The following is a 26,008-nucleotide window of genomic DNA, read 5'->3' as shown; positions in this document are numbered from 1 at the left end:
CGCCGAACTTTTGGCTTCCAATTCTTCAATTATAAACAATACTTTTCTGCTGTATTGTCGGCTCTGGCCGACCCTCAATACATGTTTATAATTGTCGACATTGGGGCCTATGGAAGGACGGGAGACACTCGAGTCTTCAATACTTCCATTATGGGTGGCGGCTACGCACCAATCAGTTGGATCTACCACCACCATGCCAGCTACCAGGCTCCACTCAAGAATCAGTCCCTTATGTCCTTGTGGCAGATGAGGCGTTTTAGTTAACGCGCAATGTCATGAGGCCATATCCCCGGCGCAACCTGGACCACCGGCGCTGAATTTTTAACTTGCGCCTAGCACGTGCTCAGCGACTGGTGGAGTGTTCCTTTGGCATTCTTTGTGCCAAATGGCGGGTACTCCAGTCTGCCATTCAGCTGAGTGAACAAAATGTTAATGAAGTAGTTAAAGCCTGTGTGGTTCTTCATAACTTCATCAGGATACATGATTGTTCCTCCTCTGCTGGTGTTGTGCGTGAGTCGGACAATGTGCGTAGGGCGAGACCACCTATCAACCCTCAACGTAGACCGCTCTCTGGGCTCAAAGTGCATGATATTTTCACAGATTACTATGTCACCTGAGGGGGAAACTTCTTGGCATGAGCATGCTGTGTCTGTTATAATTTTTGGTTTATGTCTGTCTAAATATATATATTTAAACCCCTTATGATTCTATGACTGTTTAATTGCATTGGTAAGCGTATGTTAGTATGCTGACACCTTTTTTTTTAGAATTGAGCCAGAAACGTAAATTGTAGTAGACAAATGTTTACTTTTGCCTTATTTGTTTTTTTAGAAAAATATATTATTGCAGTATGATCAATGTGGCAATGGGCCAAATTGGCCTTTGTGCAGATGTGAAAATTGGGAACAAATAACATTTTCTGACAAACAAAACAAGCACAAAACCATTAGCCAATACCAAAATGGCAACATTATAAATTTTGGTAGGTCGGGGGAGGAGAAGGCGGAAGACCAGCCTCTGTTTGCTGCTGGCTACTTTGCCCAACTTGGCCATCGCCCTCTGTGGGGGCATACTGTTGCCCATGATGTGGGTAGTGTACTGCCTCCTGGGATTGTGGTTTGTACTGGCCAGATTGATACTGGAGAGGGGCCTCTTGTTGGGGCTGGTAGGCCCGTGTCTCATACCCACCAAAATTAGCCATGTCGTCCCCAACCAGGTTGGGACCAGCCTCCAACACTGGGTGGCAACAAGTGGCCATATTGGTGAGGTTGGCTAGAGCCAGACATATGTGGCTGCTGTAGGAAAGGTTGGGTAGGGGGAGGAAGGGAGTGAGGTGTAGGCCCACGTATTTGAGGATCTTCAGAGCCTGCTTGAGCAAGCATGTGTGTGGGGTGTCTAAGGCGCATCAGATTCCTGGGGAAAAGCTGCCACCTCTCCAGATATTCAAATAACTCATATGGGGGATTGGGGTGTGTGCTTGCATCAAGCAGGATCTGAAAACATCCTCGAATACGTAGCCTCACCTCACGGGAAAGGGTACGAAGATAAAGGGCCATTCTGCGTGTGTATGCCTCCTCGCCATCATCATTATTGACTCTAGCCAGATAGTTCAGTACCCCTGTGTCCACATTGGTACGGGTATCTTGGGCAGGGATCTGGCGCCTTCTTCTTCCTCGCTGGGATGGTCCAGCAGGCTGTGGGGATCCCCGGATCTGTGCAGTTGGGCTGCTGCTGATGTTGCCCTGCTCCTCCTGTATGGCTGATGGTGCAGCAGCAGACGGTCCTGCTTGTGGATGTGGTCCTGGTGGTGGGGTATGTGGTGCAGGCACTGGGTTTTCCTGAGAGGAATCTTCACCCATGCTTCTTGGAGGGGGAGAAGATGGGCCAACCACCTCTTACCCTACAGACCCAGGATCTATGATGGGCTCGGTATCTGAGCCAGTTTCTCTCCGTAAGGTTGGACTGAGTTCTGTTATGAAATAGAACAGAGCCAAAAATAAATCCATTTTTTTGGCCCTGTAAAGTATCTGTGTAATGTGGTGTGAGGTATTTACTTACGGTCTCAGATCCAGAATTGGAGCGAGGAAGGAGAGGCGGTCATAATAGATATATTTTCGCTTTGTGTGGCCCGCATCACCACTCCTGGCCCGCTGCTGACGTTCCCGCCTTTATTGGTGGCGGATGCTGCACCAGTGTCTCGTCACATCTTCCTCTGCAATGTGACAGGAAATATTCTCAATTTAACATATTTGCTAGGTCAGATTTGCTACCAGTAGCCTAGGCATGTGGCCTTCTAGGGTGTGCTTTCTACCCAGGGTGGCATATATAATTGGGGCATCCAGGCCAGATACACAGGGTCACAATAGTTCAGGTATCAAGTAACTACACTTAATAACTTGGTTGGCTAGGAGGATGAGGAGCTTGTGGCCTGGGCCAAATTATGGCAGTGTAAAACCATGGGTCACATAAAAATCTACCCGCCTCATGAGGCAAAAAGTCCAAGCACAGGAAGGAGGGTACTGATTCTAAATGCCTTTTTTGATGTGAGGTAATTTTAAACATTTTTTGGGTAGTACTTACTCAGTTGCTGCTGCTCCTCATGTGGCCGATCAGCAAAATCGTGGAACATCTGGCGACATATGCGCCTCCATGATGCCTCCTTTCTTGCCCGGTTGGCATAATGGGCATCACGTTGGTCCCAGATTTCCGGGCGCTCCAGCACTAGTACAATCAGCATCTCCACATTGAGGAAATATGGCGCCATGATGGTGCGTACTTCCTGGATGTCTGGAGCGCTTTTTGAGCTAATTAGCATGTCTAGGCTTCCTGATGATGGATTGGCCCATTTCCTGTCACCTGCCAAAAGACCTGCGTATTTCTCGCAAGTCACACGTGTGGTCCGTGTGTAATCCGTATTTTTTGCGCACCCATAGACTTGCATTTGCGTACTACGGACTGTAGAATACGGACGAGAATTATACAGCTGTTGGGAGCTGCCCCATGGAGAATCATTTGTCCGTGTGTAATGCGTGCTTTTAACACCTCTCACTCGTCTGTATTCCTCTCTAGTGTGACCCCGGCCTAACTCAATTTCTCATTCCACATGCACCTGCTGCTATTCTTTGTCGTCCTGACTTTGTACTACTCATGATGATCAGATCGCCTGTATGTAGCAGAATTGTTGACTTGCTATGAGTGCCGACCACCGGGTGGTGCTCATAGCAGTCTGGCATTGACAACCATAGAGATCTCGAGGAGACCTCTGGTTGTCATGCCGACCCATTGGTGACCCGAGATCACCTGACGGGGTCACCGATGGGCAGAATTTCCAGCTCGATTGCCGGAAGTGCGCGTTAAATGCTACTGTCAGAGTTTGACAGCAGCATTTAACCAGATAACAGCCGTGGGTGAATCGCGATTCCACCCACGGCTGTTCTGGTCACATGTCAGCTATTTAAAACAGCTGACATGTGCCAGTAAAGATGTGGGCTCACCGCTGCGGTTTAGGCATACTGTGGGGCTCAGAAGAGAGTGGGGCATTTGGATTTGGAACACAGAGATCACTGGATTTCTTTTGATGGGATCTTTGTCACTTTTCCAGAGGCTTTTTGCTACCAGTAATGTGAAAACCCTCTATATTTCTGTTAACAGACAACAGACTTGAGTGGGGGCTTAGTTTTTGTGGGTTTAGTTGAAGCATTTATTGGTAGCATTTTGGAGTACATAATATTTGGGATAACATTTATCCTATGATTTACGCTAAGCACTTACAGTACATTGATGTTTCCATCTAAATCTCCAAAATAAGTGATTCAGATGAAACCCCCGACAGATTCATTCACTAAAGAGCCACAATGATTTACTCCAGACTCTATTTGGCTTTTCAGCGATGTCCGTCTTTTCAGAGGTGCATTAAACTGTGGTCGATCTTGCTTTTGTGCATGCCTAAAAGGACACCTAAAAAGACGGACACCACTGAATAAAAGATCAGACGGAGTCCAAAATGACTCCATCTGCATTATTATAGGGAACTAGCTGAAGAGCCCGGCGCTGCCCGGGCATAGTAACTAACTGTGGTTAGTTATAACAAATTATAATTATCCTCCATCCCATAGTCCCGTGCCCATATACCCATCACACATCCTCCATCCCATAGACCCGTGCCCATATACCCATCATACACATCCTCCATCCCATAGTTGAGTGCCCATATACCCATCACGCATCCTCCATCCCATAGTCCCATGCCCATATACCCATCACACATCCTCCATCCCATAGTCCCATGCCCATATACCCATCATACATATTCGCCATCCCATAGTCGAGTGCCCATATACCCATCATACATATCCGCCATCTCATAGGCCCGTGCCCATATACCCATCATACATATCCTCCATCCCATTGTCCAGTGCCCATATACCCATCACACATCCTCCATCCCATAGTCCCATGCCCATATACCCGTCATACATATTCTCCATTCCATAGTCCCATGCCCATATACCCATCATAAATATATTCTCCATTCCATAGTCCCATGCTCATATACCCATCATACATATTCACCATCCCATAGTCGAGTGCCCATATACCCATCACACATCCTTCATCTCATAGTCCCATGCCCATATACCCATCATACATATCCTCCATCCCATAGTCCCGTGCCCATATACCCATCATACATATCCGCCATCTCATAGTCCCGTGCCCATATACCCATCATACATATCCTCCATCCCATAGTCCTGTGCCCATATACCCGTCAAACATATCCTCCATCCCATAGTCCCGTTCCCATATACCCGTCAAACATATCCTCCATCCCATAGTCAAGTGCCCATATACCCATCACACATCCTCCATCCCATAGTCCTGTGCCCATATTCCCGTCATACATATCCACCATCCCATAGTCCAGTGCCCATATACCCATCACACATCCTCCATCCCATGGTCAACCATTATGACATCATAATGAGCGGCGGCAGGGCTTGCAACCTATGATGACATCAGCGTCGCCATGGCAACCATTGTGACATCATAATGAGGGGCGGGGCTTGACGCGCACACACTTTTTCCCCAGTATGTAGACAGGGGCAAAATTGTTTGGTGAATTGGAACGCGCGGGGTTAAAATTTCACCTCACAACATAGCTTAGGACACTCTCGGGGTCCAGACGTGTGACTGTGCCAAATTTTGTGGCTGTAGCTGCGACGGTGCGGATGCCTATCCCGGACATACACACATACATACACACATACATACACACTTTGAGCTTTATATATTAGATGTTCTGTTGGGGATTTTGTGCATCTTTCAGACATTACATGGACACCACGTTGTAAGCACTCAGTGCAGAATGCAGGACAAATGTGAGTCGAGCCTTACTGCGATCTTTGGGAGGCAGAATAAACAAATCAACAGCAGGTCGAGATTTTTTTTTTTTTCTTTACCCCATTCACCATGAAGTATGTGATGAGATGGGATTGGAGAAGCAGGAAGCTCATCTGCATATTTCCGGTGCATTCTGGGAAGAGGAGACGAGTCGCCATAAACTGATCGATCGCTGGGACTTGCCAGGTCTCGCTGAGTTTCCACCCATCATAGACTGCATCTGCAATAGCAATATGGAAGAGAAGAAAATCCACATGGTCACCTGCAACACATGCTACATGTTTATGGATCTTCCAGCCCAAAAACTCAACTTTACCTGTCAGAAGTGCAAACTTGTTGCCCTCTTAGAGGAAAAGGTGCAGGGACTGGAAGAAAGAATAGCAACATGAGGACTTCTTGGATGAAGCTGAAGCAACCATTCAGGATACGGAAAGTAAGAAAAGCTTCAGAGCACATACAGAGGCTGAAAATTGGAGCCATGTGACGAAAAGAAGCAAACGGATCAAGTGGTCATCACCACCCACACAGCTTAGCAACCAATATGAAGCCCTCATGCTGGAGAACGAAAATGGCACAGCTCAGGATGATACCGTATCTGCAAGAGAAGACACACTATCAACAAAAGAAGTTACTCTGTCAACAAAAGCGGAAACAAATGACACTCAAAAACACTCACGAGCAACAAGCAGTGCGTCCGGAAAGAAAAGAAGAGTGGTAGTTATGGGCGACTCACTACTAAGAGGCACGGAGGCAACTATCTGCAGGCTGGACATAACCGCATGAGAAGTATGCTGGCTCCCAGGAGCAAAAATCAAGGATGTGGCCAACAGGATACCAACTATCCTCAAATCCAAGGACGACTACCCTTTCCTACTGATACATGTAGGCACAAACGACACGGCAAGAAATGACCTACCAACTATCTGCGAAGACTTTGAAATTATGGGGAAGAAAATAAAGGAACGGAATGTACAGGTTGTTTTCTCATCAATCCTCCCAGTCGATGGTCATGGCATCAAGATGGAATAGGATACTAGAGGTGAACAACTGGCTACAACGGTGGTGCAGGCAGCAAGAATTTGGATTCTTGGACCATGGCATGAATTACCTCTACGATGGACTTCTCACAAGAGATGGGATACACCTCGCAAAACCTGGGAAACACACATTCGCCAGAAGACTTGCCACACTCATCAGGAGGGCTTTAAACTAGAAGAAGAGGGGATGGGAGGAAAAACAGCAGACAAGAACATGCAGCAGAAGGACAAACTAATCAAGGATACTAGATGTGGTAAAGAGGACCCAAGACAGGGTACTCAGAAGGAAGCTAAGAAAAAGGAAGCAAAACTTCTTTCCTGCATGCTGACCAACGCAAGAAGCCTGACCAATAAGATTGAAGATCTGGAGTTGGTAATGTATGAGGAAAAATACGACATAGTAGGAATAACTGAGACAAGGTTAGACGACAGCTTTGACTGGGCGGCTAACTTGCAAGGATATGATTTGTTTAGGAGGGATCGTAAAAATAGGAAAGGGGGTGGAGTCTGTCTATATATAAAGTCCACTTTAAAGCCCACACTAAGAGAAGATATACAAGAGGGAAATGAAGAGGTGGAGTCTCTATGGGTGGAGATACAAGGAGGGAAAAGTAATAAAATCCTCATAGGGGTTTGTTATAAGCCACCAAATATAACAGACGCCACTGAAAATGTATTATTGAAACAAATAGACAAAGCAGCAAATCACAATGAGGTGATTATTATGGGGGACTTCAACTACCCCGACATAGACTGGGAAACTGAAACCTGCGTATCTCAGAAAGGAAACCAATTTCTGTCAGTGACCAAGGATAATTATCTGTCACAACTTGTGTCATGATCCCAGTGCAGGTTTTTGAGCTGCACACCTGGGGTTAATGTCTGGAGCTCGGTGCAGGTTTTGACCTGCACACCTGGGTTTAATAATTGTGGCCTCTTTCTGGTTCTGGGAGAGCTTCTTAAACCCCTGGGAAGCGTCAATCCCTGCCAGTTATACTTTTGCCTTTTGGCCTAGTGTGCTGACCCCTGTGTGCCTGTTTGTTGCTATAGCTTGTTTATATGGTTCTGACCCAGTTCTGTTTCCCGTTGTGAGTTTGCCTGTTGATTTTGTACTGCGTTATTATCTCTGTGTATGACTCATTGCCTGTGACCTGACTACTCTCTGCTCGCCCCTCTTGTACCTTCCAGCTATCTCTGTGTGTGATTCACTGGCTACGTCTTGACTATTCTCCCTGTCTATGCCCCCTGGTAACTTTGTCTCGCAGTTACCCTGCTAGGAGTTATCTTGCAGCTCCTAGCTCTGTGGAGTTTAGGCCACGCCCCTAGCAGTCACGTGCTTCAGGTCCTGCGGCTCTGAAGTACACATCTACTCGGCTGCTGCCCGCTCCACAGGTATCTTTGACCACTGTTCGCTTTACTCAGGACACGCGCACTGGCTCAGTGAGCAAGTTCAGTGCGGTGTTCCTGACATTATAACTGGCCTACAATTTTTTTTTCTCTCCTCACTTCTGCAGCATGGACCAAATGTGTGCTTTATCTGAGCAGGTGAAATGCTTGACTCAGTCACTGCAGAAGCTTAGTTTGAAACACCAACCTCTTGCCCTGTCCCAATGGCGGGTGGAGGACTCAGTTCAGGGGGTGCTTTCCGCAGGCTTCCAGCAGGTGGGGAATAGAGATGTCATTTTAGTCCCACCCGAATCCCCGGTTAAATTGCCAGATACATTTTCTGGTAACAAGGATGATTTCAGGGCATTTAAGGAGGGCTGTAAGCTCTTTTTCTCTTTAAGACCCCGGTCCTCTGGGGATGAGAAACAGAGGGTGGGGGTGGTGATGTCCCTGCTTAGGGGGTCCCCACAAGCCTGGGCATTTTTGCTTTCCTCTTCTGCCCCTGAGAGAGTGTCTGTGGATGCGTTTTTTGAAGCCTTAGGGCTTATTTATGATGAGCCTGATAGAGTGCGGTTGGCTGAGGACAAGGTGATGAGTGTCTGTCAGGGGGAGCACTCGGCCGAATGGTTCTGTACTGAATTCAGACGTTGGGCAGCCGAGATTTCCTGGAGTGATGCTGCCCTTCGGCCTCTGTGAAAGTCTGAAGGATGCTTTGGCACTTCATCCTCCGCCTGACTCCCTGGAGGATGCCATGATCCAAGCGGTTCACATGGATCGCAGGCTGGGGGCTAGAGGCATTATGCAACAGGAAACACCATTATTCTTCAGTGGAGATGAGACCCGGACTCTTCCTATGGCTATGGAGGTGAGCGCTGTCACCTGTGAGGGAAAGGAAAGAAGACGCCGCTGGGAAAAGTATTTGTGCTTCTATTGTGGGAAATCTGGACATTGGAAGAAGGACTGCCCCTCCTGTCCGTCATCCTCCAAGATGGCGGGAAACGACTAGGTCTGGGTAGTAGTCGAGGAGGCTACCCAGACCTTCAAGTACAATTTTCCTCATGTGCAAAAATGGTGCTGCAGGTGGAACTGAAACTTGGTTATGGTCCTGTTCAGACTACTGCTTTTATTGACTGCGGTTCTGCTGTGAACCTGATTGATACCAAGGTTATGACTCTTAATAAGATAGGGACAATCAGGCTTCACGATCCTGTTAAACTTGTGGCAATTGACTCATCTCCTCTTACCCAAGACGGTATCTGTTGCAGGTCTGAACTTTTTTCTCTAAAAGTGGGTTCCACTCATGTGGAAAAAACTAAGTTGTCTTGTGCTAGATAACTTGCCTGCAGGACTGGTACTGGGGATGCCTTGGCTTCAACGCCATAATCCTACCATTGATTGGGTTACAGGGGAAATCACTCAATGGGGATGCAATAATAAATGTGGTAACCTGGGACATCTTGTTAACGCTGTTAAATCCGTGTCTGTGTCGCCTGTCAGTCTTGAAGGTATTCCGGGGTACCTGAAGGATTTCGAAGACGTTTTTTCCGAAAGTGAGGCTGAGGCGCTGCCACCACATAGACCCTATGATTGTGCCATTGATTTAGTACCCGGAGCCAAGTTACCTAAGGCTCGATTGTTCAATTTGTCTGGGCCTGAGCGCCAAGCCATGAAGGAGTACATAGCGGAGAGCCTCCGCAAAGGGCATATCAGGCCTTTTGTGTCACCTGTGGCAATAGGGTTCTTCTTTGTGAAGAAAAAAAGATGGTGGTTTGCGGCCGTGCCTCGACTTTCGGGAACTGAACAAGATAACGGTTAGGAACTCTTACCCGCTTCCCCTCATCCCAGACTTATGTAACCAGTTAGCTGGGGCCCAATGGTTCTCCAAGTTAGATCTGTGGGGGGCCTACAATCTGATAAGGGTTTGGGAAGGGGACGAGTGGAAAACGGCATTCCTCACATCAGAAGGACTCTTTGAGAACCTGGTAATGCCGTTTGGGTTAACTAATGCACCCGCTATTTTCCAAAATTTCATCAATGTTGTGTTTTCTGATCTGATAGGCCGTTTTGTTATTATTTATTTGGATGATATTTTGGTGTATTCCCCGGACAGTCAATCTCACTTGCAACATCTAAAGACAGTTGTCCAGAGACTCAGGGAGAACCAATTGTTCGCTAAATTGGAAAAATGTTTGTTTTTTGTACTGGAGCTGTCTTTTTTGGGGTTGATTGTGTCCTGTGAGGGGTTTCGTATGGATCCTAAGAAGGTGCTGGCGATCGCTGACTGGGTTCAGCCTCGAGATCTCAAGGGGCTCCAGCGCTTCTTATGATTTGCTAACTATTACCGGAAATTCATTAAAGGTTTCTCACAAATGGTTAAACCACTCACGGATCTTACCCAGAAGGGCGCTGATGTAAAAAATTGGTCTGTATTCGCTAAGGAATCCTTCTCAGCGATTAAGAAATGTTTCATGTCTGCCACGGTGTTGGTACAACCTGACCCATCCAAACCATTCATTGTGGAGGTGGATGCTTCTGAAGTGGGGGTGGGGGCAGTGCTGTCCCAGGGTCCGGCCACCCTTACCAATCTCAAACCCTATGCCTTCTCCAAGAAGTTCTCTTCAGCTGAGAAAAACCATGATGTAGGCAATAGGGAACTTCTTGCGGTCAAGCTGGCGTTTGAGGAATAGAGGCACTTTTTGGAAGGGGCGGCTCACCCTATCACGGTTGTCACGGATCACAAAAATTTGGCATACCTTGAATCTGCTAAGAGGCTTACTCCTAGACAGGCCCGTTGGTCACTTTTTTTTTCACGATTTCAGTTCTCCATTACTTTTCGACCAGGGTCCAAAAATGTTAAAGCGGATGCCCTGTCCAGAAGTTTTGATCCAGTGTCTCCCCCTGAGCCGCCGTCCTCCATTCTTCCCCCAGGGGTGGTAGTGGCGAGGGTCTCAACTGAGTTGGAACAAGAAATTCTAAGGGCTCAGGCCCTAGGTCCTGCAACCAGGCCAGGGGATAAACTGTTTGTTCCAGATTCATTGCGGCCTAGACTTCTGCAGGAGTTTCATGAGTCTAGGCTGAGTGCTTATCCAGGTATCACGGCCACTAGAGAGGCAGTAGCCAGGGGTTTTTGGTGGCCTTCATTAAGGTCCGATGTCAAGGAATTTGTTTCTGCTTGTGGCATGTGTGCCCGTTCTAAAAGCTTGCATAACCGACCGGCTGGGGAACTCATACCTTTACCGGTTCCTGATAGGCCATGGACTCATCTTTCCATGGATTTTATTACCGGCCTTCCACCTTCCAGGGGCAATACCATGATCTGGGTGGTGGTGGATAGGTTTTCTAAACAGGCCCATTTCATTCCCTTGGCAGCATTACCTTCAGCAGAAACATTGTCAAGGTTGTTTGTGCAGCATGTGGTCCGATTGCATGGGGTACCCCTGAATGTTGTGTCTGACAGAGGTTTGCAGTTTGTGGCCAAATTTTGGAGGGCGTTCTGTATGAAATTGGGCATCTCACTCTCCTTCTCGTCGGCATGTCACCCGGAGAGTAATGGTCAGACAGAACGCACCAATCAATCCCTGGAACAAATTCTCAGGTGTCTGACCTCCGCCAGACAGGAGGATTGGTGTGATGCGTTACCGTTGGCTGAATTCGTTTTTAACAACCGGGTGAGTCAGTCCACCAACATGTCCCCATTCCTGATTAACTATGGGTTTAATCCGCATTTTGGGGAGTTTTCTCGGGTGGATTCTGGTTGTCCAGGGGCAGAGGGGTCTGTTCAATGTTTAAAAAACCTCTGGGCTGAAGTCAGACGTAATATCTCTCGGGCCCAGGGGAGATACAAATATTTTGTGGACAAAAAGAGAGCCTCGGGAGACATGTTTCAGGTGGGAGAGAAGGTTTGTTGACTGTGGCAAAATTCAAACTTGCACTTTTTTTCCTTGTAAAAAGTGCAAGGTGTGTAAAACACTCAATCCTACTAAACAGCAGAGTGTAATTTCAAATGATAATATACAATTTCCAATAACAGATTTCATTACATGCACTACTCAAGGCGTTATTTATGTTATAGAATGTCCGTGCAGAAAAATGTACGGTATGTGGGACGCACTAAGCGGCCGCTTAATAAGCGTATAGGGGAACATCTTCGCAATATAAGATCTAAGTCTGACAATCATCCTCTATCTAGACATTTTTCCTCTGTTCACAAGGGGTCTTTGCGGGGTATTAAAATAATGGGTATCAAAAAGGTCCATAAACACTGGCGCAATAGGGATTTTATTAAATTTTGTCAAAAGAAGAAACCAGGTGGATTTTTGAATTGGACACTTTAAAACCGAGGGGACTTAATAATGAGGTGGAACTGTTTGCTTTTGATTAACATCATCTGTTTGTACTAGCTATTCATTGCTGAGCCAAGGGTATTTAACCCCACCGAGTGCATGATGAGCCATCCCTGAGGAAGGAATCTGTGATATTCCGAAAATAGTTGGAATTTTGGCTCAAGCAGCACTCTTGTTATCAGACATCACGTGATTGCGCGCCTCTCGTTGATCTGGATTATCATCTCAGGTCCTGCCAGATTCACACCACACTGACCGCGGGTGTCTACAATCTATAATGCGGCTGGTATGCTGACCGCCGTTGGACTGTGTCTACTTCGGTGAGCGATCATTTATGCTCGTTTCCCTGCTCTCACGCCATTCACGCGGGATCTATCACTATCGGAGAATTATCGGACGTTTGCCAGCACCTGGAGCCTGTTACCGGCCGGAACAGAGCTCGGTGTTTTATTTGTTTTTTTTCTACTGATTGAGAGACTTCCTAAACGATTAGCAAGTATATGCCGCTGGCTTCTACCGCTCAAAAGCAAAAGTCCACTCACAGCGGTGAATCTACTGTTTAAAAGTCTGTTCACATTAGTGAACCATCGGGCGTTTCCCACTGCACTCCTATTCAGAGGTAATAGTCACAGTGGGTGTATGTGCAAGTTTGATCCATCAATACTCAGTATCCTCTAACATCTAATGCTTATGAGTTTATTGCCTTGATCCTACAGGTAACTATATATATATATTTTTATTCTCCATTGATTCATAGCGCGAGTATCATTTTGTTTAAGCTTAACATCTGTTGTGGGTAAAATTTTTGAAGGGTTTCTAAGGGATACCATTATGGAATATCTCAATGTTAATAAATGTTTAACTCCATATCAACATGGATTTATGAAGGATCGCTCCTGTCAAACTAACCTGATCAGCTTCTATGAGGATGTAAGCTCTCAAATGGACCAAGGAGAATCGTTGGCTGTCATTTATCTCGCATTCTCTAAAGCATTTGACACTGTCCCACATAAAAGATTGGTAAGTAAGATGAGAAAGCTTGGGCTAGGGGACAATGTGTGTAGATGGGTAGGTAGCTGGCTTAGTGATAGAAAACAAAGAGTGGTTATTAATGGTGCATACTCAGATTGGGCCAGGGTTACTAGTGGGGTACCACAGGGTTCTGTATTGGGCCCCCTACTATTTAATATATTTATTAATGATCTAGTGGATGGCTTACACTGTAAAATATCAGTATTTGCAGATGATACAAAACTATGTAAGGTAGTTAACACAAAGGAGGACAGTTTGCAACTACAGACAGATTTGAGTAAATTGGAGAACTGGGCTGAAAAATGGCAAATGAGATTTAACACAGATAAGTGTAAGGTTATTCACATGGGAAGGAGAAACAGATGCTACAATTACTTACTAAATGGGAAACTACTGGGGAAATCAGACATGGAAAAAGACTTAGGCATCTTAGTCAATAAGAAGCTAAATTGGAGTGCCCAGTGTCAGGCAGCTGCCACCAAAGCAAATAGGGTCATGGGATGCATTAGAAGAGGTCTGGGGATACGAGATGAAAACATAATTCTCCCTCTGTACAAATCACTCTTCAGACCACACTTGGAGTATTGTGTGCAATTTTGGACGCCGGTGCTCAAGAAAGACATTACTGAACTTGAAAGGGTTCAAAGGCGGGCTACTAAAATGATAAATGGAGTTGGTTCACTACAATACCCAGAAAGGTTATCAAAAGTAGGTCTATTTACTCTAGAAAAGAGAAGACTTAGGGGAGACTTAATATATATGTACAAGTATATCAGAGGGCAATACCGAGATCTCTCCAATGAACTGTTTGTACCAAGGACTGTGACAAGAACAAGGGGGCATTCTCTTCGTTTGGAGGAAAGACAATTTCGGCACCAGCATAGAAGAGGGTTATTCACGGTAAGAGCAGTGAGGCTCTGGAATTCTCTTCCTGAGGAAGTGGTGATGGCCAACTCACTGAATGAATTTAAGAAAGGAATGGATGCTTTTCTTGTGAGTAACAATATAGAAGGTTACGAATAACAGAATATTATAGGTAGATGGTTGACCCAGCTTAGGGGAAGGAATTTTTTTCCCTATGGAGAAAATTGGCTTCTACTCTGTGAGTTTTTTTTTTACCTTACCCAGGATCAACAATGAAGAACAGCTGCACTAAAAATAGGCTGAACTAGATGGACATAAGGTCTTCCTTCAGCCTTTAAAACTATGTTTCTATGTTAGATGGATTTATTCTTCTGGTGATTACAATTACTAGAATACCAGATTAATATATTTTTTTCTTTTTTGCTACAATTGCACAATAGAAAAAGTTTTTTGCATCGCCGAATTTTAAGAGATATAAATTTTCCAATTTTTTTCCAAGAGCGTCAACTTTTGTTTTGTGGAATGAGTAGGGTTTTTTATTGGTACGATTTTTGGGCACATAACATTTTTTGATCGCTTTCTTTTACATTTTTTGGGCGGCAGAGTATGCAAGAAAACAACAATTCAGGAATTGTTTTGTTGTTTTTTATGCCATTCACCATGTGGTAAAAGTGATGAGGTAGCTTTACTCTTCGGGTCAGTACAATTACAGCGATACCAGATTTACTGTAAATAGATTTTTTTTGCTGCTTTTACACAATGAAAACAATGTTATAGAATCATAGAATGGTTACCAAATTGATAGCAGCTAGATTTATTGCTGTCAATAACAAGAGATTCTAGCATAAGTAAAAGATACAAATCATTTTATTAAAACTAATAACATCTGTACAAACAGTTAATTGATAGGGTGGGGAAAAGACCTCCTAGGGGGGAAAGTGCAGAAAAGGATGGATATATTTATAGACCCCACAATGATCCCCAAAGAAGGGAGCATTATGGAAACCAGTAAATAAGGTCGTAGTATGGAGACTAGAGAGGTTTACCTATTAACAAGGGATAAAGTGCTAGGTGCTACCATAAATATTAGATTGGTATATATTGAAAGACTTTTACAATCCTATATGTTACACATGAATATGGCCATGTGTTTAGCTGCAGGCAGTACAAGTAAATAATAAAAGGAAGCACAAATGCTAAATAATCATGACTGCCAATGGTCAATCACATTTATAATAGCATGAATACCAGTAGTAGGCACACATCTTTAAAGATGTTTTAAAGACCTTTTGTGGCAGCCTGTTCCACTCATTGATCACCCTCACTGTCAAAAAGTTTTTTCTAATATCTAATCTGTGTCTCCTCCCATTCTGTGTCATGCTGGTAGCTGGGATGTTTGGGAAATAATTGACATCTAATATCATTTTGTCATTTGAATTTACCAAGTGATATTTATCTTTTCCCTCTGCACTCAGGATTACATATTAACTAAGAAGACATTTGAGTCTGCCACACCAAGCAGCCATCATCCTGTGTCTGGAGAATGGAGCAGAACCCACAGCCCCATCATGGAGCCTCTGCCTCACTCACTGATACCTGAGAGATACAGTGATCAGAAGATCCTGGACCTCACCAACAAGATGATTGAGCTGCTGACTGGAGAGGTGAGCGCTGCTGAGAATAGTGGGACATTATACAGTAACACAAGGGATGATGTGTCTGGGTGATGACTGTATCATTGTGTGTCAGGTTCCTATAAGGTGTCAGGATGTCACTGTCCATTTCTCCATGGAGGAGTGGGAGTATATAGAAGGACACATGGATCTGTACAAGGACATCATGACTGACCATCTTCTCACATCACCAGGTAGGGAAAACTGTATTCAGCTCTGTCAGGAAAATATGAATAATTCCTAAGATTCTATGTACACTTCCAGGACTCTTGCTGCCCCTCCCCCATCTCGTTTGTGCAGTATAGCTCTGAGCTTTTCATGTACAGCCATGTAGCTGCAGTTCTCTCTCCCTAAACAGTATAATTCTATCAACCTCTCTCCTTTTCCCCCTGATGGAATGTCCACTCGCCCCTTCCCACCAGCTATACCACCTCTTGTAATGTGAGATCCTGGTCTGCCGGCTCAAGCTGGAAGTAAAGTTTAGAGCACATGTTCTTTGTTCATTCAAACTTGAATTTAATAACACAGATTAAACATAGGGGCAGGACACATATATTTCCTGAATCTGCATAATTAAAGCTATTCCCAGCAGCGTTTTGCGACTTGTGCGTCCACCAGAAGCTGAGAAAAGGGTATATGCCTCCCAGTCATACATAGACATATGGTGTTCGGTCTTAAATGAAAGAGAAATTCGTAAGCAAACATATGATACCCCAGGCGTCACTCTGTGAACCCCACGGCCAGAGATATGGCAAGTAGAAGTTTTAATAACTTTTAAGAAAGAGATGTGCATTCTCTAACTCAGCCCACCTCGTGAAGTGAGCAGGGAAAAAAGCATAAAGCTGACCCGCTCCATGAGGAAGTTGTCAATCGCCCGGAGTGCCAGCTAGGGAGCTGTGCTGATAGACCATTTTCCCTTGTGGAAGGTGCTTCTCCCACCATCAACACGTCATACCAGGGACTGAGATGTGTATGTTCTTATTTTAATCCATTTTATTTCTAACTGTTTGTACATACTGTATTTTGTCTCTTTTGTAACATTTTTTGTATTTTTGTAAACACTGCCTATAATTTCTGGAGTAAATCTATAAAATTTACTTGTTTCGTTTTCCTTGCTCTAAGAACGAACCACCTCGACCTCCACGCTAAATTACATTACCCTGTGGGTGGGCTCCTGGCCCCATATTGGCTTTCATGTCGAACGAGGAGCTGGTGGCAGCAAAGTGTTCTGGGGAATTTTGGAGACCCCGGCTGTGACGGAACTGAAGTTTAAAGGGAATCTGTCACCCTTTTTTGAGATATCATATAATGGTATCATTCAATTGTGTGTCACATAAGGATTCTCTTAGTACTTTTGCTTCCCCCCTGACCCCGCACCTTTCATGCATAAATACCTTTTTTATATCGGTTCAGATGTATGTAAACTGCCGCTGTCCGGTCCGCTGGGCTTATTCACCTGCTCCCCCCTCGCTGTCTTGCTCTACACAAGAAGAAATGCATAGAGCAAGACAGGGAGGGGAGGAGCAGTTGAATAAGCCCCGCCCAGCGGACCTGACAGCGGCAGTTTACATACATCTGAACCGATATAAACAAGGTATTTATGCATGAAAGGTGCGGGGTCAGGGGGAAGCAAAAGTACTAAGAGAATCCTTATGTGACACACAATTGAATGATATCATTATATGATCTCAAAAAAGGGGTGACAGATTCCCTTTAAGTGTGTATTTCCAGCCTGAGACTGGGGATATACATACCGCCCTCACTGCAGAGTGCCTGATAGCTAGTACATGGCAAGGCAGCCTTTCTGGTGACTACTTACCCTAGATGTAGTTCCCTGATGGACCTGAGGATGAGGGAGGCACCAGAGAGCTGCAAGTTCCTAACCGGAACTGGAAAGTGGGATCGCAAAATAGGATTCCTGACAGGCTCAGTGCAAAATATGCTTTTATTCAGGCTCCACACTTAGACTCCTGTAAGTCCATGCATACAAGGGCCATGTTGAAACCTTCACACCACCATTTGCAATGGATCCACATGTGTGAAAAAATCTGCCCTCTGTAGGTTGAAGTTTAACCTCACTAAATCATCCTGGCACCTGTAGATGTTCGTCACCTCTTTTTAATTTGGCACCTCACTACTGCTCCCACAAGCAGCTGCCATCTTAGTGCTAGTCGCTGAGGACACAGATATAACAGGAGCTAAGTTTTAAGGCAATTAGTCATGAGGTTTGAAATATGTAATCTGAGAGCAGCATGATTTAGGGACACAGACCCTGATTCCATCAATGTATCATTCAGTGGGCTGCTTGGATGCAGTTTTTGTAAAATCAGTATTTTATCAGCAGTAGATTATCACTAGAAGACTACTTGGCCTTATGCCAGAGAATTGGTAGATCAGCAGTAGATAAGACAATGATTTTATGCTTCTCTCAGATGGGGTAGAGAAAACAGGGTAAGAGATTCCCTTTAAGAGTAAGTGGCCACTGAAGCTCACATAACAGTACCGGTGTCCGAGCATGCAAGTTGTCTTTCCTTAGTTACACCTCATTACTGACTTCTTGATAAATGTGTCATTGTTTCCACCACAGATGGCGCCACGGGCACAAATGTACCAGACAGAAGCCCCAGTCCTCTAAGTTCTCCAGATAATGCAGAGAAATATGGTGTCCTGCAGAGCGGTCAGGTAGGAGGCACGTCAGATATCCTCCTATAATAACCTTCCATCTGCAGACCAAACTTACATGTTCTTTCTATATTTCCTCCTTGTCTGTTCAGAGTGAACATCTGTGTGATATCAAGGCTGAAGTTATCGGAGAAGACGAGGCCACTAATGTGAAGGCTGATCCGCAGTGTAAGGAGGAGGAAATGCCATTAGATATTGGAATGGGTAAGGAACAGCGTTTTCTTCCAATAATGTTTCATCTTGTCATATTTAATATTCTGTTAGGGATCTGGATTTTCACCCATGTATTCGTCCTTAAAAAGGTGTGTATATAATTGTCATGGAACTTCAGACTTCATCACTGCGCCCAGACTGAGCAGAAACGCCATATGCCATGGCGCACATTTGTTAAAGGGAATCTGTCAGTAGGATCAACCCTCCTAAGCCATCTATATGGGTCAGAGGAAGCTGAATAAAATGACACCTTGGTATCTGCAATCTGATGTCTTATTCTAGAGAAATCCACATTCTTATATGTAGATGAGCTGTGCCAGGCTATGGACCGGACACTGAATGACAAGGGTCATTAACAGTGTGGGACATGTAATGACTGACTGTGAGGCTATGTGTGCACATTGCGTATTTGCTTGCAGAAATTTCTGTAATGTTTCTCCATCTCTTGGCAGAAAAACACAGTGGAAAATATGCACTTTTTTATGCGTTTTTGCTTGCGTTTTTGTAAATCCATAGAACTAAAGATATATTATTAAAAAAAAAAAAGAATTGTGAGGTCATTACCTTGTCCAACCTCTTCTTTTTCATTCTCCATTGAAGACCATAATGTCATTACATACCATGTTCAAATTTATGTTTGCACACACAAAACAAATATAAGTGATATTATATGTGTATATATATATATATATATATATATATATATATATATATATTTATTTATCTCTTGATGTGACTGTTCTACACGTGAGATGACCATGGGACACTCGGGAGTAAATGGATTACGGCAGAAAGGGGAGTATATGTTGGTTTATTATTTTTGATTGTTTGCAGGAAACGTGTGCATCGGGAATTAGGCATTCGGCAAACATGTATTTTTTTGTGGATATGTATGTAATTATCTAAATGTTTTGATTTTTTTCTTTACAATTGAACTCAGGCGCCGATGATGGGACTATTCTCCCATCATCGGCTCAAGCGGTCTCTGTTATATGTAACAAAAGACGTAGCCGGATGGGAGTAGTTGTCCCATCAGACGATGCCTAAGTACAATCGCTGTGGACTGTTTGTTGCATGGGGACACACACATGGACACACACAGAAACGCACACATTCTCCGCTCACACCCTCTTCCTCCTTCTGACATAATTTCCTTTGACAATTCGCAACGTTTTTGGCAGAAAATCTGCAGCAAATAAACAGTAAATACGCAGCAAAGACGCAAACCTTTTTACACCTGCATTTTTGCTGCAGATTTGACTGACTCAATTGAAGTCAATGAGTCAAAAACACTGCAGAAACGCAAAAAGAATTGACATGCTGCAAAAAATAAAATGCTGCAAATACGGATGGAAATTTCTGGATCATGTGCACAACTCTTCAGGATTGTCATTGAATTAGTATCATAGAATCGTAGAGTTGGAAGGGACCTCCTGGGCCATCTGGTCCAACCCCCTGCTCAAAGCAGGATTCGCTAAATTATCCCAGACAGATGTCTGTCCAGCCTCTGTTTGAAGACTTCTCTTGAAGGAGAACTCACCACCTCTCGTGGCAGCTTGTTCCACTCATTGATCACTAACTGTCAAAATGTCAAAAAGTTTTTTCTAATATCTAATCTGTGTCTCCTCCCATTCAGTTTCATCTCATTGCTTCTAGTCTTTCCTTGTGCAAATGAGAATAAAGATGATCCTTCTACAATGTGACAGCCCTTGAGATATTTGTAGACAGCTATTAAGTATCCTCTCAGTCTTCTCTTCTGCAAGCTAAACATTCCCAAATCCTGCAGCCTTTCCTCATAAGACAGGGTTTGCAGATCGGTCACCATTCTGGTCGCTCTTTTCTGAACTTGCTCCAGTTTGTTGATGTCTTTTTTAAAATGTGGCGCCCAAAACTGGACACAGTATTCCAGATGAGGTCTGACCAAAGAGGAGTAGAGGGCAATAATCACTTCACGTGATCTAGACTGTATGCTTCTGTTAATACATCCTAGAATTGCATTTGCCTTTTTTGCTGCTGCATCACACTGTTGACTCATATTCAGTCTGTGATCTATTAGTATACCCTCAATTCCGTCATCTAAATCGTTGATAAAGATGTTGAACAATACAGGGCCCAGGACAGAGCCCTGTGGTACCCCACTTGAGACATTCTTCCAACTGGATGTGCAGCCATTTATGACCACTCTTTGGGTCCGATCACTAAGCCAGTTATGAATCAACCTAACAGTTGCCTTGACCATTCCATACTTAGCCATTTTTTCAATAAGGATTGTGTTAGATACTTTGTCAAATGCTTTGAAGTCAAGATATACTATACTGTATCTACAGAATTTCCCTGTTCCACCCAATCAGTGATTCTGTCATAAAAGGAAATTAAAATCCTTTATTATTGCTTTTGACGTCTCTTGCAAACCTCAATTCATTGTCAGCTTTAGTAATCTGATTCGTGCCCTGCAGGTTCTGCAGACAGCATTATATTCTTCTTTAGATATGCCTCCCTCTTTCCATTTTATAAACATTTTTTTCTTTCTTTTTAGCATGTGCTTAAGTTCTGTGTTCATCCATCCTGGTACCGTTAAATGCTTCCTATTCTTCCCTCTTTTCGGAATTGTTAATAATTGTGCTTTGAGAATTTCATTTTTCAAGATTTCCCATCCTTCCTGTACATTTTTGTCTTTAAGGATATCCAGCCATTGGATCCCTCCAATTCTTTCTGAATCCCTTAAAATCTGCCTTTCTGAAATCTAACCTTGACGTCTGAGTCTTCACAGGTCTTCCTCCTCTAGTTATCCAAAATTCTAAAATAGCATGGTCGCTACCTCCTAGGGTCCCAGCCACTCTTACCTCCTCAACCATTTCCTCCCTGTTTATAAGGATTAGATCCAAGGTAGCAGTTCCCCTTGTTTTCTCCCCTACCTTTTGGAAGATAAAGTTGATAGCAAGAGAGGATAAGAATTTCCTTGACCTGTTAGTTTTGCCTGAGATTCCCAACAAATGTCTGGATAGTTGAAATCTCCTATGACAACTATGTCATATTTTTTGGAGAACTTGGCCATTTGATTCATAAAGAGTTCATCCATATCTTCAGCTTGCACAGGCGGCCTGTAGTAAATGCCTACAATGGTGTCCTTTCCTTTGTTCTGTCCTTGTATTCTTACCCAAACAGTTTCCACAGAACTCCCAGTCTCTGAAGCTTCAATCTCTGTGCAGATATACGCTTTTCTAACATACAATGCGACACCTCCTCCTCGTTTATCAAGTCTGTTTCTTGCAAATAAGTTGTATCCTTCTAGCCTTGTATTCCAATCATGTGTATTGTCCCACCAAGTTTCAGTGATTCCAATGACATCATATTTCTTTTCCTGTGTTAGTAGTTCCAATTCTCCTTGTTTGTTGCCCATGCTTTGTGCATTAGTATAGAAACATTTTAGTTTGTGATTGGTTTCTCTTTCTCCAATATTTTTATTATTTAGATTTTTTTGTCTTTGTTCTTTCCTCCCACTTCTAATAGCAGAGTTCCCATTAGCATTTGTCAGGTGTATGGCTTTTTCTGGCCTTTTGCTTCCCTTCCCACATTGTCCTAGTTTAAAGCTCTCCTGATGAGTGTAGCAAGGCGACTTCCAAATACATGTTTTCCAGTCTTCGTAAGGTGCACCCCATCTCTAGAAAAGTAGTCCATCGTATAAGTAATTCACTCCGTGATCCAGAAATCCAAATCCTTGCTGACGGCACCATCGACGTAGCCAGTTGTTCACCTGCAGAATCTTATTCCACCTCCTTGTTCCATGGCCATCCACTGGGAGGATGGAAGAGAAGACCACCTGCGCTCCCAGTTCTTTCACTTTCTTGCCTAAGTCTTCAAAGTCTCTGCAGATGGTTTCCAGGTTGTTTCTTGCTGTGTCATTTGTCCCCACATGTATTAGCAGGAATGGGTAGTCATCTGTAGGTCTGAAGAGTCCTGATATCCTGTCAGACACATCTTTAATTTTTGCACCTGGAAGACAGCACATTTCTCTTGAAGTTATATCCGGTCTGCAGATAGCGGCCTCTGTTCCTCTCAACAGGGAATCCCCCATGACCACCACTCTCCGTTTCTTCTTCACAACATTTTTCTTTCTCCATCCAGGAAGATTCTGAAGGCGTACAAGGTTGCTGTTTGTGGGCAAAGTCTTATCCTGATGTATTTCTTCATCGTTTTCCTGCGTGAGAGCCTGGTACTGGTTCCTGAGCAGTATGGGTGCTGACTGCCTCCTGATACTCCTGCTTCTCTGGGTCACATTTTTCCATTCCTCTGTTTCTTCAGGTGCACCTCGAATTTCTTCTCTTTCTGTAACATGAAGAGATAATTCTGCTCTGTCCAAGAAACTGTTCACCTTCCTTAATGATCTTCAACGTAGCTAACCTCTCTTCGAGATTTTGCAACTTTTCCTCCAACAGGGACACAAGCTTGCATTTGTGGCATGTGAAGTTTGGCTTTTCCACTGGTAAGTCTGTGAACATGTAGCAAGAAATGCAGCTCACCAAATGGCTCCTGGCCTCTTCCATATTGTTATTGTTTAAGGTGATTTGAAAAATTAGTCAAAATTCGGCGCGCGGTTTACCGACTTCCTCTTTCAGCTGCAACGGCCAAAATCCAGTGATCGTTGAGCTTGCGGAGACTCTTCACTTATCCCAGAAGGCACTGGGAATATGCAAATGATCTCAGGACTCTTCCCCTAGCATAAGCATTCCATTGCGTTTTTGGACCATTTACGCGTGGAAAAAAATGCCGTGAAAACGCATAAAAAATGCATCGTGTGCACATAGCCTTATAATCGCACTCAGCAGAACTGATCCTTGTTTCATTGCATTTTAATACAGTTTTTTGTGTTTTTGATTCTTTTTTTCCACAACAAACCTCCACTTCTGCTTTTTAAATCTGAGGTTTCACAAGACTCATTTACAACTATATAATGCTTATGCGTACTACCAATAGCAGTAGGTCACACAACTGCTGTGAGGCCTGTAACTTGGGGGAGTCCAGTTTCTAATGGTCTTGTCCCCTATCAGACTACATAAATATTTGTAATATGTAGCATCAGCAAGGATCATACCGATATAGTCAAAAAGTGTGCACCCTGTAGAGAAATGCCTTCTGTCTTTGCACTATCAGCACAGATGTTACAGCCCATGTACCTGTCATTTTGCCATATCCTGGACCATATTACTTTTCTCTGTTACTGTATACAGTGGTGGACCCTCAATGGAGACATACCATGCAGCTGCTGAATCGCTCCACCCCTGACTAGCATCTGTTCGGCCACTTCTGCCAATGTGGTACGGACTCCCAGGACATGCCAATAGGCAACTGAACCTACAGACCTTTCTGGACAGATTCTTCTATGCGCTACAACCTTACTGGGTGAAGGGTGGCAATTTGGACTTTTGTTATGGGACCTTATGATTTTTGTGGAACCTCTTGGGGTTTTATTCCATTATGACATGTTAAAGGGAATTTGAGACCCCTAAAACTCAACTTGAACTAATCAAATAGTTATATAAGGGACTTATGCTGGATGCTTCCTTGCTGTGGCCAAGCTCTCCGTTTTTCATTCCGCCGCCTCCTCTTTTGATAGCTTTCACTTGTCTAGAGCAAGTAATACGTGGAAAGGAAAGTCATAGATGAAAACTCGGCCCTCAGACTGATGCAATGAACAGATAAACACTTAGTCAGCTCCTTACTGATAGTGACTAACATCGCACTTGCCTCAGCGCTGGAAACATGCCCAATCCTATTCCTTACGCAATCAGTCTCATTCTGATGAAGGGCCAGACACTGGACCGAAGCGTCATATTATTTTGGATCTGTTGGATTGTATGAATAAATATCTTCTGTTCCTTGTATTTATCTGATTACCAATTTTTCATTTACATACTGCTACGAATTGGAACCCTACCCGGGCACCAATCTACACTTTCGGAGTGCTATATATTAATCACTATGGACTGAAAAGTTATCCCTGCACACACAAACTGACATTACATGAGCAAAGTGCACACAGTGTCAGTGCATGAGTCACATACATCCCTCTCTCCTGTCTGCTGTGTCCACTCATTACACTGATCCACAGTGGTGAGTGGCAGCACCAGTTGAGAGAAGGATGTGTGCTTGGCTGCTGCAGTGTCGCTTTATATGCGTGCAGCTGAGTTTGGGCAGGTTGCGGTGAACATTTGGAAATGTATTTATGTATTTTTATGTTCTTTTTTACAATAAAGATAATTAGTAATATGGTATTGAAAGTAAGTTAAAGAGAAAAATAATTTCTCAATTGAATCATCATTCTATGTGAATGATTGATATTATTTGGTTTGGAGCTTGGCTTGAACGCTCCCTGTGAACTATATGTTCGCTAGGATTAGTCAGAAAATGTGGCCTCCATAATCTCCCAGCGTCAACCCAATTGAGATAGTTTGGGATGAGTTGTCCAGCAAAGCGAAGATAAAGCAGCCAACATGTGCTTAGAACCTCTGGTAAAAACTTCAGTACATTTCAAAAGGCGTACCAGGTGACTAAATAGTAAAAAGGGAAGCTGCAGCCAGCTGGCCACATACTGCTCACGAAATGCAGGGACACAGGACTTCATTCTGACCAAACCAGAAAATCCAAAAGTGGCTTTACCTTCTGATGCTGCTGGGCAGAATGCCAAAGGATGTGGAGAGTAAAAAAAGGGGTACTTTGAGGAATCTGAACCATATTCTGGTTTGTTTCACATGTACTTCTTGTTTTCATATGTGTGTTTTTGTGGTTCTTCTGCCTTCAGTCTGTATCTACAATGTGCACATTACTATAATAATAAGAAAAATGATTGCAAGAACAGCTCTGTCCAAACTTTTCATCGGTACTTTAAGTAGAATCAAACAAAGTGTATTCTGTGACACAGCATATTATGCTCTTAAAATTAACTATTCGAAAAATAACAAGGGTTGAAATTATCCTGGAAAAAAGAGAGAAAAATAATATTCAGGTATCGAGATGAGCAGATCGCATCATGCAACTGTTTTACGGTCCAGATCAGTGCTCTTGGGCCATGACCAAGAGCTACGCAAACTTCCTGAGCTTTCTGCTTCCCCAGCATGGTGTTTGATTCACTGGTCTGACGTGATGTTATCTGTGTGGGATTCAATGTACAGGTAATATCTAGTCAGCCAAGCTAATCATAAGCCAAGACTGGGATCCCGGAAGGTAAGGAAATTTGCACAACTCTTGTTCACAGCCAGAAAGGACTGACCTGAACCATGGGCCAGAGTTGTGAGAAAAGATACCCCTTACTCAGGGAATCTGTTATAATTTGGAATACTCAGTATGGGTAGATCGAATATGCTAACAAGGGTGAGAT

General features: G+C 43.9%; 1 protein-coding gene across 2 annotated transcripts in view; it reads left to right on the top strand.

Annotated features, from left to right (window-relative positions):
- The window catches only part of LOC141100184 (uncharacterized), a 79,484-nt gene that overhangs the window by 51,716 nt on the left and 1,760 nt on the right, over positions 1–26,008 (top strand). For both annotated transcript variants that reach the window (XM_073588485.1, XM_073588486.1), the window contains exons 3-6: positions 15,541–15,729; positions 15,815–15,932; positions 18,326–18,420; positions 18,513–18,624. In XM_073588485.1, coding sequence (XP_073444586.1) covers positions 15,541–15,729; positions 15,815–15,932; positions 18,326–18,420; positions 18,513–18,624 — 514 coding nt within the window. The remainder of the gene's footprint in view (positions 1–15,540; positions 15,730–15,814; positions 15,933–18,325; positions 18,421–18,512; positions 18,625–26,008) is intronic.

The sequence above is a fragment of the Dendrobates tinctorius genome, unplaced genomic scaffold (assembly GCF_039654945.1).
Source record: "Dendrobates tinctorius isolate UK_male_01 unplaced genomic scaffold, ASM3965494v1 ptg000103l, whole genome shotgun sequence".
Lineage (NCBI taxonomy): Eukaryota > Metazoa > Chordata > Amphibia > Anura > Dendrobatidae > Dendrobates > Dendrobates tinctorius.
This window is presented reverse-complemented; position numbering and strand designations above follow the sequence as displayed.